Source organism: Panthera onca, chromosome E3, assembly GCF_046562875.1.
Source record: "Panthera onca isolate mPanOnc1 chromosome E3, mPanOnc1 haplotype 2, whole genome shotgun sequence".
Lineage (NCBI taxonomy): Eukaryota > Metazoa > Chordata > Mammalia > Carnivora > Felidae > Panthera > Panthera onca.
The window spans coordinates 10,392,084-10,410,608 of NC_138354.1; the positions used below are offsets into that span (position 1 = coordinate 10,392,084).

The following is an 18,525-nucleotide window of genomic DNA, read 5'->3' on the forward strand; positions in this document are numbered from 1 at the left end:
GAAAGAAAGAGAAAGGAAGAAAGAAAGAAAGAAAGAAAGAAGAGAGGTAAAGAAAGAAAGAGGAAGAAAGAAAGAAAGAAAGAAAGAAAGAAAGAAAGATAGAAAGAAGGAAGGAAATGCTCTTGTGGAATTGAGGTAACACCCACGTAAGACTGACACATGCAGGCCCACTCACTCTCATGGACACCTCCCCCAGGCCTTGGTGTCGTCCTGTACAATCAGCAGGGGTCGGCAAGAGGGCTGACCAGGCCGCCCTGGTGATTTCAAGTGGACCATGAGGCAGAGACGGGATGTATCTGCCCCAAACCTGAAAGCCACCACCCATGCCCAGGGCCACAGAGACCACCCCACGGGGCACACTTCCTCCCCTGGGGCCTGGAAGGAAAGTTCAGGCAGCCGAGTCTGCATAGCATAAACTACTTAAATGCAAACCCGGGGACTTGAAATGCTCAGGCCCTGCAGAAGTGAACCCCCGCCCCCAGAGGCAGAGAAAGACACAGGAACACAGAGACTGGAAGGAGAGATATGCAGGCAGAGAGACACAGATCAAGAGATAGAGAGAAAGGGACAGACAGCAGGAGACATCCACCCATTTACTTACCCCCTTCTGGGTCTGAGTTCTGGCTCAGGTCAAGATGGGTGCTGGGGACGCAGAGGGGTCGAGACTAGAGCCATCTCCCAAGGAGCTCCCGGCGGTGAAATAAATTCCTGACATCCAGAGGGAGTGGGGCCAGACTTTAAGTCAGGTCTGCCCCTCTTCCCGAGAGAGCCGGTGTCTCATCCCCCCTCTCTCCACACCTCCTTCAAGAATCCAGAGATGAGACGGATCCCAAAAGCAGAGTAAGTGATAGGCCAGCCTGGGGAGGGCATGGGCCAGGCAGGGGAGGACCCCCAGGGCAAAGGGCCAGCTCCAGGAGATGTGCATCAGCCCCCCTCCCAACACCCTGCTCTTCCCCTCCGATCTCTCCCAGGCCTTGCTCTGTCTGAGGACAGGGGCTGGGGAGAGACGCTGGACTTGAATGAAGGCTCAGATCCATCTGCCATGACTGGTTGTGGGGCCTTGGGCAAGTCGCTTAACCGCTCTGGGCCTCGGTTTGTTCTTTTGATAATGGCAAGAGAATGTTTCAAAATACAGGTCGAGTATGGTGAGGCCAACAGATCAGGAGAGGATCGCCATTGAAAAGATGATCCAAGGGGCGCCTGGGGGGGCTCAGTCGGTTAAGCATCCGACTCTTGATTTCGACTCAGGTCATGATCTCACCTGGTTCATGAGATCGAGCCCCACATGGGGCTCCGTGCCGGTAGCTCAGAGCCTGCTTAGGATTCTCTCGCCCTCTCTCTCTGCCCCTCCCTGCTCAAAAATAAATAAACACTTAAAAAAGAAAAGGAAAGGTAGTTTGTTACTCGCAGATCCCAAGAGAGAGGGGCTAGCTAGGCAGAGCCACACGGGGAAGCCCCAGGGCTGGTCAGAAGGCCATGGGGGAAGGAATGCGGACAGGACCCTTTGCTGTGGTTGCCGTGGGAAGGAGCGGGTAAGTCAGGATAAGCGGACTCAGAGTTGGCTACTCTGAATAAGTTAGGTGGGCTTTTGGGTGTAGAGATGGCCCCCAGTTGTCTGATGTCTGGCCATGGCGTGATTAGGGCCAGTGGGTACTGGCCTGGAGCGTGAGAGCCCCATAAAGTTGGGGGTTGAGGTGTAGGCTCTGGATGGGTTGGTTCATCCATGAAAAGCATGGCCCCAGACAGGCTGTTTGCTGCCGCCAGGAATTAGCTCGCCCTCGGAGGGGTGGCCCCTCCAGGGTCAACGCAGCCCCAAGACATCAAGGCACCAAAACCGCAGAATAAAAAGATATGATTAATACAAGGGAATAACAGCGCCCCCACCTTTGTTAGGACATTAAACCAGCTAGTGTCATGGAAGTTCCCAGAATGGCGCTGGGTTCCACCGTGTGACTGGGAAAGACCCCTCAGAGAGGTCAGAGTGGGTGCGGGGTATTCTGTCCTTCTAGGCAAGAATCAGAACCAAAGGGTCTGCTCTCGGGAGAAGGTGCAACGGACGTGTGGATGGTCAGGGAAGGAATCAGAGCGTCCGGAGGGCTTAGTTCCAGAATGTTCCTTCGCTGCACTTGGGGCCTGGCAGGAAGGAGGAGACTAGGGTCTTCACAGAGGCTAATTAAGTCAAAATGAGGTCATTGAAGGAGAATGGGTGCCCTTGTAAGAAGTGGAGATTAGGCCACAGACATACACAGAGGGATGACCACACAGGACACGGCAAGAAGGCGGCCATCTTATCTGCTAGCCAAGGAGAGAGGCCTCGGGAGAAACCAACCCTTCATCTCGAGTGTCAGCCTCCAGAACAGCGAGACAATAAGTTCCTACTGTCTGAGCCCCCCTCCCCCCAGTCTGTAGTCCTTTGGTTATGGCTGACTAGTACACCCTCTGGTGGCTCTTCCTTCTTTCCAGAAGCAGCAGCTGTGGGTGGAAGATACAGGTGACCTTCACACAGAGGGGTCTGATGGTCAAGGTTAGGCCCGTGGTTCTCATGTTTGAAGGTGCTCACACATCATCTGGTGGGCTCATTATAGCACGGATCGCTGGTCCCCCCACCATGTGTCCGAGTCCGAAGATTGGGGCGGGGCCTGGGAATCTGCGTTGCTAACAAGTTTCGTCCCCTGTGGTGCTGATGCCACTGCTGGTCCGGGGACCGCACTTTGAGAACCAACGATTTTCGTGCTCGTTAAACCCTGAGAACCGCGGGCCAGACAGCCGGAGTCCCCTGTGGGAGAGTCACTTGCAGAGATGGGCCATCTGGCCCCAATGTTTTGCAAGCTCTGCTGTGCATCAGAAGGTCTTGGGAAAACCCCAACACTCGGGCCCTAGACCAGAGATTGTGATCCGGGGTGCGGCCTGGGCAGTGAGACTTAGAAACCCCCACGGGTTCTGACGTACAGCTAGAGGACGGCACCTTCTCCGCTCTGCACAGCCATTGTTCAGAGGGGGGTCCGAGCCTGAGCGGGGAGGTGTTACCCAGGGTCACACAGCAACTGGGGCGGGTCAGGGAATGGATGGGCAGGGACCCTGCCTTCCCACCAGAGTGGCCTTTTCCAGGATTTCCACGCCCCCAAAGCCCTCCTTCAAATGAAACGTTACTCAGAGCCCCAGTATATAAACCACACAAAACCGTGTCTGCCTTGGTATTTGTTGCGTGGGGCCAGGAGTCATGCCCACCCGGCGACCCCACCTCTGTCTTCGGGAGCGAAGTCCTAACTCATGATGTCCTCCCCGGGGCGGCACGGGGAGGCGACCCTCAGGAGTCTGGAGGGCTTTGGGGCCAGGAGCACGCATAGTCCACACCGCAAGAACAATGTGACCCAAGCTTGGGGGCCAAGACCCCAGTTCTTATCAGCTTGGCAAGACCCTGATGTGTAGCCAAGCCATGGGGGTCAACGAGGTGTGTCAAAGGGAGGAGGTTTTCCTGCCCCCACCTGTTCACTGATACATTTACTGTGAGAGTCTCCCCGCATGTACACGGACAACTCGTAAATAGGGATTGCAACAGCATCTTGCAGACTTTCTGACCGTGACATCCAGGACAAGAATCCAGGGCTCGCACGCAAACACATGTAACTCAGACAAAAGATTGAAGACAGCAAGGCTGATCCGGTCACAAGTATTACCCTTCATCCATTCCATTCCACCCTGTTCTCTGCATCTTAAAATGTTGTTCCTGGGGGCTTCTGGGTGGCTCAGTCAGTTAAGCGTCCGACTCCGGCTCAGGTCATGATCTCGCGGCTTGTGGGTTCGAGCCCCGCGTCGGGCTCTGTGCTGACAGCTCGGAGCCTGGAGCCTGCTTCCGATTCTCTGTGTCCTTCTTGGCCCTCCCCAGCTCATGTTCTCTCTCTCTTTCTCTCTCTCTCTCTCTCTCTCTCTCTCTCTCTCTCGTTCTCTCAAAAATAAACATGAAAAAAAATTCTTTATTTTTTTATTATTTTTTTTAATGTTTATTTATTTTTGAGACAGACAGACAGATGGTGAGCAGGGGAGGGCAGAGAGAGAGAGGGAGACACAGAATCTGAAACAGGCTCCAGGCTCCGAGCTGTCAGCACAGAGCCTGATGCGGGGCTCGAACTCGCAAACGGTGAGATCAGACCCGAGCTGAAGTCGGACGCTTAACCGACTGAGCCACCCAGGTGCCCCGAAAAACAATTTTTTTAATAAGCAAATAAAATAAAATGCCGTTTCTGAGCCACTAAATCAATTTCACACCCATCGATGGGTCACAGCCTACAATTTGAAAAGTGCTGGTAGAGCGTGAAGGCTGAGCAGGAAGGGCCAGCATCCTCCCAAGGTCAGTTACTGGCGGGTTTTACCCAGGGCGGGACAGCTGGGATTGTGTTTCCGGAAGCTCCCCGGCAGGCAGACAGGCAGGCAGCCCGTGGGTGGGCTGAAGGGCAAAGGCCAGGGCCTTCAGTCTTCCTGCCTTTGCATACACTACCCGGAACACATCTCCCTGGGAGAGAAAGGAACAGGTTCAACTCTGGTATCATCTCCTCCAGGAAGCCTTCCTGATTACATCTCCTTTCCCAAGACTGCAGGTGCTGGTGTCCCGTCTGTCCCCACCCCTCCCAAGACCAAGGCCCAGCCAAAGCAGGCAGCTCAGGAATGTGGAGACCAGAAGGAACGAGGGAGGAGATAACCCGGGCCCAGCGGGAGCCCCTGGCCCAGCCTCGCTTGCCTCCCACCCTGCATCCTGGCAGCTGCCCTGTCCGCCCCGTGGGACCCGCCTGGCGCCACAGGGATCAGGCCAGTTGAGGGTTCCGGGCATGGGTGGAGGGGTCTGCCCAAGGCTGGGAGTGGCCAAACGTGGTGTAGGGATGGAGACCGGCAGAACCCAGGAGGAAGAGAGCTCCCCGCCCAACAGTGTTCCCGGCTCAGGCTCTTGGAAGGGCTCCTGGGCACGATGGGCTGGAGGAGGTGAGCCGATAAGGGCGCGCAGGAGGGAGCATCGCCCTGAGCCAGGCAAAGGGAGCACGGGCCGGGCAGGGAAGGCGTAGACAGCTCTGCCCACCAGCTCCCAGAGCCAGCACGGGAAGAACTGGGGTGCCCTGCCCAGGGAAGAGAGGGCCCTGCTCTCTAGATGTTGAGTGTGCCCCAAAGCTATGGCCATCACCCCGTCAGAGAGGGGGGTAGCTGCCAGGGTAAAATACTCCAGAGGCCTCAGTTCCAGGCCATAATGCCTTTGGGTGACCTTGTGCACCTCCGAAAGACTCCGTTTCCTCACCTGGGTAGCGGGTTGGTTTATGGAGCCGGGAATACCTGTGTGTGTCCATCGTGTGTCCCGTCCCTCCTGCAGCTCACCGGGCTGCAAGCCAAAGCGGCCAGAAGCCTTCTTCTCTGGGAGTGAGTATACTAGAGGGGCAGGAGGCCTGGAGCCCGGGGATGGGAGAGACCCCTGGGGGTCCAGGAGCAGGTTACTACTGCCAAGCATCCCAAGAGATGGCCCAGGCCCTGTGTTCCCCAGTCCGATCACGGTCCCCGGGGTACGCAAAGGCACCGAGGCTCCGGTAAGATCAGCGAGGCCAGGGGCCATTCACCAGACACCTGGATTTGGGTTGGGGACGGAGGGTGGGGACAGAGAGACCCAGTTACTGGGAAGGAATTTACTGCTGTCTGGCCATGTGACAGGGGCTCCGAGTTAAAATTAAAAAGATCTGAAGGAGATACAAAGAGGGCTCTTCCTGGCTGTCCGAGCTCGCAGACAGGGCTCCTAACCCCTGTGTTTATACTTGGGATAATAATATCCCCAATCGCAAATGGAGATGTGCTTTGTAAACTGTCAAGTGTCAAACAAACGAAAGGCGTGTTCTGGACTCATCCGTCCTAGGTCCCTGGGGAGGCGGGGGGGGGGGGGGGGGGCGGTGTGCAGAGTCTGCCCGGCCAGCAATGTTCCCCCACAGACAGCAGCAGACGGCTCAGGAGGCGATGTGGGAACAGCACGGGGCAGAACAGCACGGCCTGTCCGGGACACCCACCCCCCAGCGCGCATCGGCCAAGGACCCAGACTGACAAATGACTCAGACACACAAACACCCAGGCCTGGGCAGAGGCGAGGCGTCGCACAGAGGCTGCTGGATCGGAGATGAGGGGCTCAGGAGCCGGGGCGTGGGGGCGGTAGGACGGGTGGAGGTGGCACTCGTGGGGAGGGGGCCTCTCCCTGGGCCTCCCTCCCCTCCCTCCAACCTCAGCCATCGGCCCTGGTTGCCTCAGTGGTGTCATGGAGCCCATCGTGCGTCTGAGCACTTGCTGTATACATGATGCTTACAGACATGAGTTTTCAACCTCAAAGGCTTACAAAGAAGACCCCTGTGTCCATAAGAGGAAACTGGGGTTTCTGGGGGTTAATTCATTAGCATCGATGTCACCACTATTGGGTATTACTCGGTGATCTGTCCAAGCTCACGTGCTTATCAGTGACGACCACCGGGTCCCTCTGCACCTGCAGCCTGCAGCCTGAGAGAAGCAGAAACACCCTGTGCTGGAATCCCAGCCCCCTCCCCAACTTCCAGACCGCCTCTGAGAACCGCCTGTTCCTCCCTCAGGCTAATCCTGCGTGATGATCCGCACCCCCGGGTCCCCGTTTTTAACTGCAGACCCTTTATGCCCAGCAAAGTCTGACATCTGCCCCGTTGGCAGTTCCCTTCCTTTGCTGGCCCATAGTCAGAGAGGTCCCTGGCTGCCTCTGGGCAGGGACGGGCCACCAAAGGCCTTTATCGTTTTCCAGCCAAAGTGTCAGTTCGAGGTGCTGTCTCGTGCCCCACCTGCTCTGGCTGGGTCACCAGCATGAGGCAGGACCTCTCCTCTGGGGCTGCCTGCCAAGGTTGCGCCCCAGGCCTCGCCCTCCCCATCATGCCCTGTAGCCTTTGAATAGCGGGAACCCCTCAGGCTCATCCTCACCAGTCCCCCTCGTGACCTCCACCTGCGTTGCCTAGTCCGATGGCCCTTGGCCACACATGGCTACTGAGCGCTTTAAATGCGACTAGTCTTCCAAAAAAATAAATAAATAAAACTAAATGCAACTAGTCCAAACTGAGAGATGCTCTAAATGTAACCTCCACGCCAGTTTTTTTTTTTTTAGTTGAGTGTAATTGACGTATAACATTTGTTTCAGGGGTACAACATGATAACTTGATATTTGTATATATTTGGGTTTTTTAGTGTTTATTTTATTTACTTTGAGAGACAGGGAGAGAGAGAATCCTAAGCAGGCTCCGCATTGTCAGCCCAGAGGCTGACACGGAGCGCGAACTCACAAACCGCGAAATCGTGACCTGAGCCGAAATCAAGAGCCGGATGCCTAACTGGCTGAGCCACCCAGGAGCCCCCGTATTTGTATATATTGTGAAATGATCACCACAATAAGTCCGGGTAACATCCATCACCAGATATAGTTACAACCATTTTTCTTGGGATGAGAACTTTTAAGATCTGCTCTCTTAGCCATTCTCAGATATATAATACAGCATTTTTGAACGTTTATTTATTTTTGAGCAAGAGACGGACAGAGCATGATCAGGGGAGGGGCAGAGAGAGAGGGAGACACAGACTCTGAAGCAGGCTCCAGGCTCTGAGCGGTCAGCACAGAGCCTGATGCGGGACTCGAACTCACCAGCCGTGAGACCATGACGTGAGCGGAAGTCGGCCGTTTTAACGACTGAGCCACCCAGGCGTCCCTATAATATGACATTGTTAGCTATAGTCTCCATTCTGCACGTTACAGCCACGGGGCTGATTTATCTTATAACTGTAAGTTTATACCTTTTGACCACCTTTCCCGTTCCACCCACCCTGCAACCCCCAACCCATTCCCTGTATCTGCAAGTTGGGGGTTATTTATTTATTTATTTATTAGATTTCACATATAAGTGAGGTCATACAGTATTTGTCTTTCTCTGTCTGACTTATTACACTAAGCATGATACCCTCAAGGTCCATATGTTATTGTAAATGGCAGAAATTCTTTCTTATGGCCAAATAACATTCCATTGTATGTATGTATATATTTTTTTCTTTGTCCCTTCATCGTTGGTGATACTCAGTTTGCTTCCATGTTCTAGCGATTGTAAATAATGCTTCAATGAACATGGGGTGCAGATGTCTTTTTTTAAAATTTTTTGGAATGTTTACTTATTTTTGAGAGGAAGAGAGAGAGAGAGAGAGAGAGAGAGAGAGAGAGAGAGACTCTTAAGCAGGCTCCACGCTGTCAGCACAGAGCCCGACACAGGGCTCGATCTCACGAACCACGAGATCATGACCTGATCTGAGACCAAGGGTCAGATGCCCAACCAGCTGAGCCACCCGGGCGCCCAACAGATGTCCTTTACAATTAACATCTTTGTTTCCTTCGGATACACACCCAGAAGTGGAATTGAGTTGTACACCCCAGCTTCAAGACTTAGAAAAAAAAAATAATGTAAAATATAGAGATACAGCATATCATTAAAATCTATTTTTACTTCCTTTTTCTTTATTTTATGGGGCTATTAGAAAATCTAAAATCAGGGGCAGGTTCCAGCTGGGTCTCTCCGATGAGCGGGGATAGATCAGGCCGGGGGAAGGGGTGTTTCGTTCCGCCTTGTTGTGGATTCTCTCCAGAAGTGCCTACACTCGAACCCAACCTCCCAGCCAGCATTCTGTTCCCTCCCAAACCTCACTTGGGTCCATATGAGAAATCCAGGCTCCCCTGCCCGTGTAACCTTGACCTTATTTTAACCCACGGGATTAGCTGAAAGGAGCCATACCCACAGGGAGGTGGAAATGACAGACCGCAGGGGACCCAGGCAGTAGGAGGGGGCACAGCAGGGCTCGTGGGTCCCACTAACACCAAGCTGTCCCCAGGCTAGCTCTGCAGCAAATGCTCTCTCTTTCTCTATCTCTTTCTCTCCCTCTGGTTCCAGGTCCCACGCAGACAGTGCATCCTATAGTCAATAGATAAAAGGACCATGTGTAGACAAGGAGAAAATAGAAACCACACCCGGACTCTGGGGGTCGGTTCACGTCAGCAGCCTCTGCCCGTATCTCCTGGAGGGCACAACTGTGCTTTTATCCCACTCTTGGACGACAGGGGAGACAGAAATGGGTCCATCCTCAAACGACCTTCAGGAACAGCCAGACCAGAGGGGGCCTAAGAGGAAGCACCAAGCCCAACCAAGAAGGCTCCCACCAAGGACCCTCAGAGAGGCTGGGGGCAGGGATGCAGAGGGCACAGACCCGCAGGGACAGAAGCTGAGACTAGGGGGCCTTGCCAACAAAGGCCCAACGTCCAGCCTTCCAGGACAAGTCTCGGAGCTAGGGTCCAGCTCTAGCGCCAGAAGGGAGGCCTGCCAAGAGGAAGGAGAGCATCACTCGACTCTCTAGTTGAGCTGGGTCATGCAGGGCCTTGAAGGCCATACTCAGAAGTCTGGACTTTCTCCGGAAGGCGGCTGAGGGTTTCTGAGCAAAGCAATGAGAGGCTCAGAGCTGTGTGGGGCTGGCCGCTCTGGCCTTTCTAAACTGGGTGCACGTGGAAGACAGATAGAGGGGAGCTGTCAGTGCCCCCCCTCCCCACCCCGGGATGCCCAGCAGCGAGCGGGCGGGTGAGGCTTGTCAATGTTAACAGCCAAGCCAAGCTCACCCAGGACGCAGCACACTATGCAGCCCCCTGTGGACAGTGCTATGTTCATGACCTTATTTAATCTATGCAGCTATGCGGGGAGGTGGGCACAGAGCAACTGAGGACTGCTAGGTTTCTTGAATGTATGCGTGAATGAACGAACGAATGTTGGCTAATAACTGTAACCCCCAGTCCTTACATTATGTACTAGATGCATTGGGCTAAACTGCACCGATGGGTTTGATTCTGGATCGAAGCCCCTTTCGAGGCATACGGAGCCTCGTTGGATACATTATTGGACCTGCTATAAGTGAGCACCGGATGCTAAGAAGAAGGGGGCCCCGGGTAGGGGTGACGCACAGGGCCTGGCCCTGCGGGGAGAGGTGTGGCCCAGCAGCCCCAAGTCTATCCCTGCAAGCGCCCCTCCACACCTCTCCTGGATCTCAGGCAGCAAGCACTCTCCTGCTGGCTCCAGCCTCTCTCCAGTCCTGGAATTAATAAAGACTCTGAACAGACTGCGGTTTGCAAGTCTGAAAGCCGGTTCCTGCCCACGTCACTGCCCTGAGAAGAGTGGGGCCCATCTCCTCCCCAGCACCCCCTTCCTTCCCCCTTCCCAGGAGTTGGGGGGGGCACGCAGATGCACCCCATAGACTCCCCTACCCACGTGCTAGCTCATCCTGGGCACTGAGCCTCAAGACCCCGGCCCCGGAGCAGCCCCTACCCCCACCAGCAAAGGCTAGTTCGGGCTCCTGACCTCTTTCAGCTACCCCAAAGTATCCCCAAACAACACGCACTGGAAGTAAGAGCCTTGTACACTTACTGGGTAGACGGCTTCAAGCCAGTTCTCCTCATGCACCCACCTTCTTCCAAACTCCGGGCGCAGCTGCTGTCTGAGACCAGGGAGAGGTAGGGATGGCCCAGGGTCCCGAGGTGGCCCAGCAGACAGCCAAACCTAACAGTCACCCTAAACACAGCAGTGGGCTTGCAGCATGAGCGATACCAAGAGTAACACTAGAGTGGTGGTTCCTGCAGCAAACGAGGAGAGAGCATTTGGGATCTGGCAGGCACGGCACAGAAATATATGACCACATTTTATTTATCTTTGCAATAACCTTCCTAGGCAGGGATATTTATCACCCTCTGACGGATGACGAATCTGAAGATCTGTGAAGAGGCTACCCCAGTAGAAAGTGCTAGAGTTGGAAGTTAGCGGTAGGTTCGCCCGAGGCCAGTGCGTGGCCTTGCGAGACCTCCAGGCTGCCACAGTGCTCCTGGCTGGAGGTGGGGTCCTTTGGCTCTTTTGCTCAGAGCTGGGGTGGCCTCTCCCCCTCACTCCCCATCTGGGAACAGGGGAAAGCTCACAGAACTTGTGGCCTCGACTTTTTCCCCTCGGAGGCTCTGATGAAGGCAAGCGTCAGTTTCCCTCTTCACCCGAGCTCCCAAATTTATCCCCCACTTTCAGAGGCTGGGGAGGCATGACCTACCCCACCCCAGAAAAATCCCCGAGGTCCTCATCCTGTGTCAGGCAGGCTGGGACCACCTGAGTCCTTCTGGAAATGCTGGTTGCGGCTGTTTTGGCGCAGGGCTGCCCCCTCCTGGCCACCAGAGGAATGTCAGCCCCCCGAGCGTTCTCCTTGGGGCCTGGGGAGAACAGGCAGTCTGGGGACTCTGAGTCTGGTCTGCATGCTAACAGCGCTCAGCGTTGAGACAGATAGGGGCTGGGTGATAAAAGGGGGGCTGGGCCACCTGTCAGTGTGGGTGAGGTCCCCAACTCCCCGGTCCCCCATAGAGCACCTGGGGACCCTGCCTGAACTTCACCAGACACCATGGCCTACACAGGCCTGCGTGTGGGACTGCGACCTTGATCTGTGACGAATGGAATCCCTGTGGTGTGTCAGGATCCCCCACATGTCCCTCAGATGTCCCAGGGGACAACACCAGCATGGTCTTCGTTCCCGGGCGGCCATTCCCCTGGTGCAGCCCGTCTGCTCTCGTAGATACGGATCCCGGACCTGCGCAGCACCCCTTCCCCAGCGGCCAGGCAGGGGAGTGTGCCCTTACCCAATAAGAGTGGAGCCCTATAATGTGTCAGGGTCCTCCTTCCTTTCCCCAGATGCCCCGGGGGACAGCGATCTCACCTTCCAGGCCATTGTGCTCATAGCCCCTCAACCTCTGGAGTCCTGGGCCCCAGGCCTCGGACCCCAGACCTGCCCAACACCCCACCTCCCCAGCTTTGGGCAGGGACCGTCTCTGACCAGACCTGGGGGTGTTGAGGGGAGTCTGGAGGGCCAGGGTGGAGACAGAGGCGCGGGACAGCTGGCCTGTGTCCCCACACTGGGCCCGGGGCCCAGCCAGAGGGGCGGGGGCCTGGCCACTCGGGCCTTGGCTGGGGCCGGATTTTTGGCTGGGCTGCAGGGCCCTCCCTCCCGCTTCCTCTCCCGAGGGCTGTCCTGGCAGAGGCCCCCCTCGCACTTTCTGGCGGGAACAGGGCCAGCAGTGAGGGAACAGCTACAGAGGGAAAGCAGGAGAGAGATGAAGGAACTCTGTGTGTGTGTGTGTGTGTGTGTGTGTGTGTGTGTGTGTGCGCGTGAGTGTGTTTTAAGGAAAAAAGCCCACAGTCCAGTCCAGTCAGACCCAGCCTGGGAGGCTTGTGAGCCGGGCCTTTCGTAATTGCCCCCCTCCCCGCGGCCCCCTCCCCCAGGCCTCCCCCTTCTCCCGCCCTCCCGCCCGCCCTCTCTCCCTCCCTCCTTCCCTCTCAGCCGACGAGGCAGCAATTACGCTTTGGGGATAAAACGAGGCGCAGAGAGCGGGCTGGGGCATTTCTCCCCGAGATGGCGGGTCTGAGAACTGCAGCCCTGCGGCCCGGAGTCCTCCTGCTCCTGCTGTCCATCGTCCACCCCTCGCAGCCTGGAGGTAGGCCTCACCCTGCCCCCCGGGGCTCGCCGGCAGCCCGAGGGCCTCCCGGCCAGGTGGCCGGACTGACAGACCAGAGGGCGCCCTTCACCCCGCCGTCCTCCAGGGGGTCCCTCAGCCACTGGATCCTCAGAACGGCCCCTCCCGGGAGCCAGCCCGTGCAGAGGAGGAACCTGTCACACAGACACCCCGAGACTCAGGATGGTCCCAACCGTGTCCAGGTTCTGCCGCTCCGACAGGGCTGGGGACCGCCCTGTTCTGTCCTGGGAGCTCCGCCAGTGTGGGGGGTGGTGGGGGTGTGGGGGGGTCTGGAGCACACACTGGGGAAGGGCCAGTGGGGGGTCCCGGTGGGTCGTGGGGCACTGGCGGTTTGCACACCTGTGAACCCAGCGGGGGTGCGCACATGCCCTGAGGGCAGGGGACCTGGGTTGGAGGCCAGCTCAGCCGCGGTGAGCTGTGTGACCTCAACAGGTTCCTTGTCCCCTGGGAAGCCAGGACCCCCCTCTGAGGAAGGTCAGAGTCAAGTTGATTACGGGGCTGTGGGTTGGAAAGCCTCTGCTGTGGTCTGTCCCTGGTGAGGAGGGCTGGGACATCTGAGCATCTGTGTGTGTGTGTGTGTGTGTTGAGGTGAGGGTTGAAGGGTATGTGACAGTGCCTGTTAGCATGTGCAAAAGTCTGCCACCTGACAGGCATGTACACGTGGGAAATATGGTCTCCAGGTGTGGATTGTCACTGTGCATGTGACTCTGTGTGTGTGTGTGTGTGTGTGTGTGTGTGTGTGTGTGTGGTACAGAACACAAATGAGGATCAGGGAAGCTGGGGAAGGTATTCACCTGGCAGAGGGAGGGTGGCCAGTAGCAGAGGCTAGAGGGGACCTCGGAGCAGTCCTGTACGTGCTCTCTGTTGCAGGCCACAAGAGTGCCCTCTGTGGGGCCACTGCACACCTCGAAGGACCCTGGGAATGGCTCCCAGGGGACCCCTGAAGGTGCTTCTGGCCACAGGAAGAGAGGAGTGCAGACACTTGAGCCATGTGGTGGGGTGGCCTGGGTGGGGTCCGCTTTCCGTGGGAGTCCTCCTCGCCTTAGGAACCAGACCCTCAGTGGGGCCGGTGTCGGGGGGCACAGGATGGAACAGGGCCAGGCCAGAGGGCCGGAGTAAGGGGCTGGGGCTGCAGGAACTGTTTCCGTGAGATTGACCGGCCAGACAGGACCCCAGAGAGCAGAGGCTTCCTGCACAGAGGTCAGCTCCCAGGCCTGGATTGGGAGGCGGGCAGGGGGGAACACGCACACCATCGGTCGGGCCCCGCAGGGGGAGCGAGACAATCCCAGAGGACCAGCCACCCCAGCACCGAGAGCAGCAGCTCTGGGGCCTCCTGAGCCTCCTCCCGGCTCCCTCAGGTGTGGCCCCCGAACACCCGTCTCTCCAGACAGTTCCACCAGCTATGTAGCGTGGCAATTAATCCCCTCAAAAACCCTAAGAGTTGAGCCTATGACCTTCTTTTACAAATAGGGAAATGGGAGCTCAGACAGCCAAAGGCAGCTCTGAGGGGGTTAACACCGGCCAAAGGGGGTTAACACCAGCCAGTTCTCTGCCAAAGGGTGACGGGTGGATGCAGGGCACCGGGCGACGCTTGGGAAAGCCCACGCCCGAGACTGAGTCCTCTAGAGTGGGCACACCCTAGAGCAGGTGCCCTCAGTGACACTACCAAGCCTCGACCGCCCTGCTTCTTTTCTTACACATAAGTCTCAGCTCTGGTCCACGTGGTAGACCAGCTGGGTCCCAGGAAGGAGGACGTGAATCCATGCCATCTGTTGGGGGTTTTGCCCAGGGACTACCAAAATCTAAAGAGGTCGGGGTGTGGAAAGGGGTGTGGAAAGGGCCGTACGTCTACACACACACAGAACCGCCCTCCTGGCTCTCCTGGGGAGCCCAGCTTCCCCCCGCCCTCCATTGAGAAGATATCACCCCCACGAGTTCCCCAGCCCCCAAGGAACCATATTGTCAGTGGAGGGGGCTCCCCAGAAAAACTGGTGGCAAGGGGTGTCTAGACCCACTCAGGATAGCTCCAAAGTAGCTTTGAGGACCAGCTGTCCCAAACCCCTATGCCATTTATAAACGGAGAGAGAGAGGGAGGAATTAAATCAGACAGAGTTCTGTCTCCCAGGACCCAGAAATAATATCAGCCTTTTCTTTTTCTGATTTCGGAACTAAGGATGATTTAGTACAGGGCTTGTCAGCCCCTGGCTGAATATTAGACTTAACTGGGGAACTTTAAACAATTCGAATGCCAGGGTCCCACCCAAGAATTCCTGCTTTCTTTGGTCTGAGGAGGAAACTGGACGTGGAGGTTTTGTAAAAACTGTCCAGGTAACTCCGATGAGCCTCTGGGGCCAAGGACCTCCGGCTGAGCTACTCCTGCTCTCCGCATTTGCTGGGGCCAAGGCAGGAGGTCAGACGTGCCCAGGGAAGGGAGGGGACAGAGTCCCACACTAGAGGACGGATTGTTTTTGAAAAGCCCTTGGCAGGCTTTCTCCACGCAAACAATAAACAGCTTCGTGCGGACTGATCCGCTCCCCTGCCAGCCCCCTGGACTTGGGCTTGGCAGAGCCCCTTGCCAAGGCCTGCTGGCCCCATGCTCATTCCGGAACAGCCTTCTCCACATCTCTGAACCTGAAGCCCGGGGGCCCAGGCAGAAGGCCCTGCGTGTGACTGGGGTCAGCTGTGGGTCCCGGGCCAGGCGCCTCATCTCCCTGGCGCTTGATTTCCCTGGCTGTAAAATGAGGGAAAACATTCCTGCTGCATTTATCTCCTAGGCACAGTGGGAGGCGTCAGCCACGGAACATCTGCAAACATCAAATAAGGGCACTGTGGGGATGTGAATTGCTAAAACGATAGATCTTCGTGTTCGGACGCACTTATTCGGGCTGATTGACTTTTATAATCAGTGCCCGGTTTTAAGGTTTAACTTTCCCTCTCGCTACTCACCCCCACGTTCTGTCTCCTGGGCACAGCAGGGGTGAGTGATGGAGGAAGCAGCTAGGAACGGGGCGGGGGAAGGCCCAGAAGAGTCCCAGGAAATCCAGGAAGGCTTCATAGCAGAAGAGGCCTTTGAGTTAGACCTTGAAAGAAAGGTCAGTGTTTGAGGGGCTGACTGTGGATGAGAGATGAGCCTGGGCCCAGGGTGCCCTGAGAGGCAGAATTGGAGAGACGGAGGGGCAAATTCTATCTCAGCAGAAAGAAGACCTCTCTGCAGGTAGGGCTGACGGTGTCGGGAGGGGGTGACTTTCCTGTCACTGGAGGCGTGTGAGCAGAAGCCCGGGAGGCGGGGGAGGGAGGGATGTTTGCGGAAGGAGTTTCCACCCAGGCCAAGAAGACTGTTACGATCTCGGAGAGTCTAGGATCCGGATTCTAAGACGCAAGAGACAAGTTCCACCCTGGGCTAGCCCGCGAAACAAGCCAAACCCACATAAAACAAGACAAGCATATGCTCCAAGCCAGCTGCTTTGGGCCAGCTGAGCAGTGAGAGCCACAGGCCCAGAGAAGGCAGGAAGGGAAGAATTTGAGCTCAGTCTTGGAGGAAGGGCAGGACTGGGGAGCAGAGAGGCATCCTGGCAGGAGGATGCGCTCTCGCCAAGGAGGTAAGAAGGAGGGTGACCAGCTGGAGCACGAAATGAGGCCACTGCCTTTTTGAAGGCCCCTGACCGACTCCTGTCGTCATCTGTTCTCACCTCCCCTGCACTTGCCCGGAGCGGGCAGGGTGGGGATCCTTCGCACCCCCCTGAACCTTCTCTATTTCGTCAGCTCAAAATGACGGTCCAAATCTCTAGCCCCTTCCAGGCCGTCGTGGTCCAGGCACAGAGCTTGGCGCTGTTGGGATCTGAATCCTGGGGGTGGGGGACGGGGGAGAACTGGGGAGGGCCAGGAGGGCTGCAGGGAGACGGGCAGGTGCTGGGGAGAGAGGAGGCAGAGGATAGGAGGGGGAGCAGATCCTGGGCAGAGGAAGTAGGGGTTCAGCCGGGACGAGGTAGGGAGACTCCCGGGCTGGTTGGGGATGGAATAGGCTGGACTGAAACCCACAGGCAGCATCCTCCCCTCAACCTAATTCCCCCATGCTTTATTAAATACCTACTGCATACCTGGCCACAGGCCAGGTACGGTGCAGCAAAGCAGAGACAAAGGCTGACCATCTTTTCCTTTTTTTTTTTTTTTTTTTGCAATTACTGTAGCCCAAAGCCAGGGCAGGACACGTCTCTTATTGGAACCACTTGACATTTGACAATTTGACAATTTGCAACAGCCTTGCAGGGCAGAGGTTATCAGCCCCGCATTTCTTTAAAGGAAACTCGGGCTCAGAGGGGTTAAGTGACTGGCCCAAGGGCACACAGACGGGAAGCAGTGGCACAGCCCGAGGCCAGATGGGTCTGTCCCGAGCCCCGTGCTCTGTCCACCACCCCCCACCCCCACGCTGCTCCTGCCCTCTGTCCTGGAGCTGGAGAGCAAAGAGGTAGGGAGAGAGGCACGGTCAGGAGGGAGAGACAAGGAGAGAAAGGGGAGGAGGGGGAGGGGTGTGGCTCTGGGGCTTCGGCACCTATGACCATGACAGTCTGGCATTCCCCACCCTGCTGGGCTGTTGCTGGGGGTGACGGGGCTGCGGGGCCAACAAGCCCAGCGTGCAGCATCGTCAGGCCACGGAGGCCAGACATCTGCCGTGAGGCCTCTAGACACACCGTCCCCCGACCCCGCCCATGCCCCTTTCAGCAGGGTGGTGCCGGGGCCCCGGCTGGGGCATCGGCCAGGCAGCTCACGAAGCTGAGGCCACTGTGGTGGTGGAGTCAGGGCCCGGTCTGCCCCGGGATCGTCTGTTGCCATGACCACGCTCGGGCCCGGTCTGGGGCCCAGCGCCACGGCATTCCCCAGCGAGAGCTTCGCGGGTCCGTGGGGAGTGAACTCGTGATCTTGGCCGGGCAGACAGCCCCTGGCCTGGCCGGTGAATTAACTTTTCCTTAGGAAACTATTCACTTTGCTCATTCATGGTGTCCCCCTCTGGGCCCCGGCGCCTCCCAAGACAGCCCGGTGTCAGACGGCCAGAACCCCACCCAGCCATCGCTGCCCAGTGGCTGAGGACGCTGACCTCACGCCATCCTATCAGTGTGGGAATGGCTGCCTTTTTGCTAGCAGCAGCCACATCTCCTTAGGGCTCACTGTCGTAGCCCAGCCTGCCCTCCCACAGCTCTGGGCCCTGCTCAAGCTGCTTACGGCTGGAGAGGGTTGACCGCCCAGCAGAAGGCAGACAGCCCCCCGCCCCGGGCCGGACCCTCTCTGGGGGCGGAGGGGAGAAGAAGCAGGTGACCCCGTGCAAAACACCGTGCTCAGAGGGAAGGCCTGGCTTTAAGCCCAGACGCCACTCTTCCCAGCTGTGTGTCCCTGGGCGCACCTCTTAACCTCTCTGAGTCCGATTTCACATCTGTTGAAATGAAAATCGTAATCTCTGCCCTTCCAACCTCCCGGGGGCCATTCTGAGAAGCATGAATGAGAAAATGCTTTGTAAACATAAATTGCTTCGGCCAGCATATCTTTCTTTGTAGATGTGCAACATCATCATTATCATCTGCATTATTATTGTTACTGTGCTTTCATTGGTTCTGGCTGATGGAGGGTTCTACCTACTCACTTCCAGGGGTCCCAGGGGCTGTTCCCGGAGGAGTTCCCGGAGGCGTCTTCTACCCAGGTAACGTACAGGAGACTTCCGTGCGCTCGGGGAAGGCAAGGTCCTGATTAGTTCGTAAGAAACGCACGGTGTGACAATGTGGAAGGGGAGACATTGGCACGCCTAGCAAAGTGGACCCACAAGCCCCTCCTACTTTTTTTTTTTTTTTTAAGAGGTTTATACTTTTATTTATTTTTTTTAATTTTTTAACGTTTATTTATTTTGGGGACAGAGAGAGACAGAGCATGAACGGGGG

At 56.7% G+C, this 18,525-nt stretch overlaps 1 protein-coding gene across 9 annotated transcripts in view; it reads left to right on the top strand.

The window, feature by feature from the left end:
- The first annotated feature begins 12,190 nt into the window (after positions 1-12,190).
- ELN (elastin) overlaps positions 12,191-18,525 on the top strand; it is a 31,700-nt gene continuing 25,365 nt past the window's right edge. For 4 of the 9 annotated variants that reach the window (XM_078439980.2, XM_078439982.2, XM_078439981.2 and 1 more), the window contains exons 1-2: positions 12,192-12,562; positions 18,240-18,290. In XM_078439980.2, coding sequence (XP_078296106.2) covers positions 12,481-12,562; positions 18,240-18,290 — 133 coding nt within the window. In that variant the 5' untranslated portion in view covers positions 12,192-12,480. Of the gene's footprint in view, positions 12,563-18,239; positions 18,291-18,525 lie in introns of all 9 variants that reach the window. The other 5 variants (XM_078439983.2, XM_078439985.2, XM_078439977.2 and 2 more) reach the window with 3 other exon arrangements.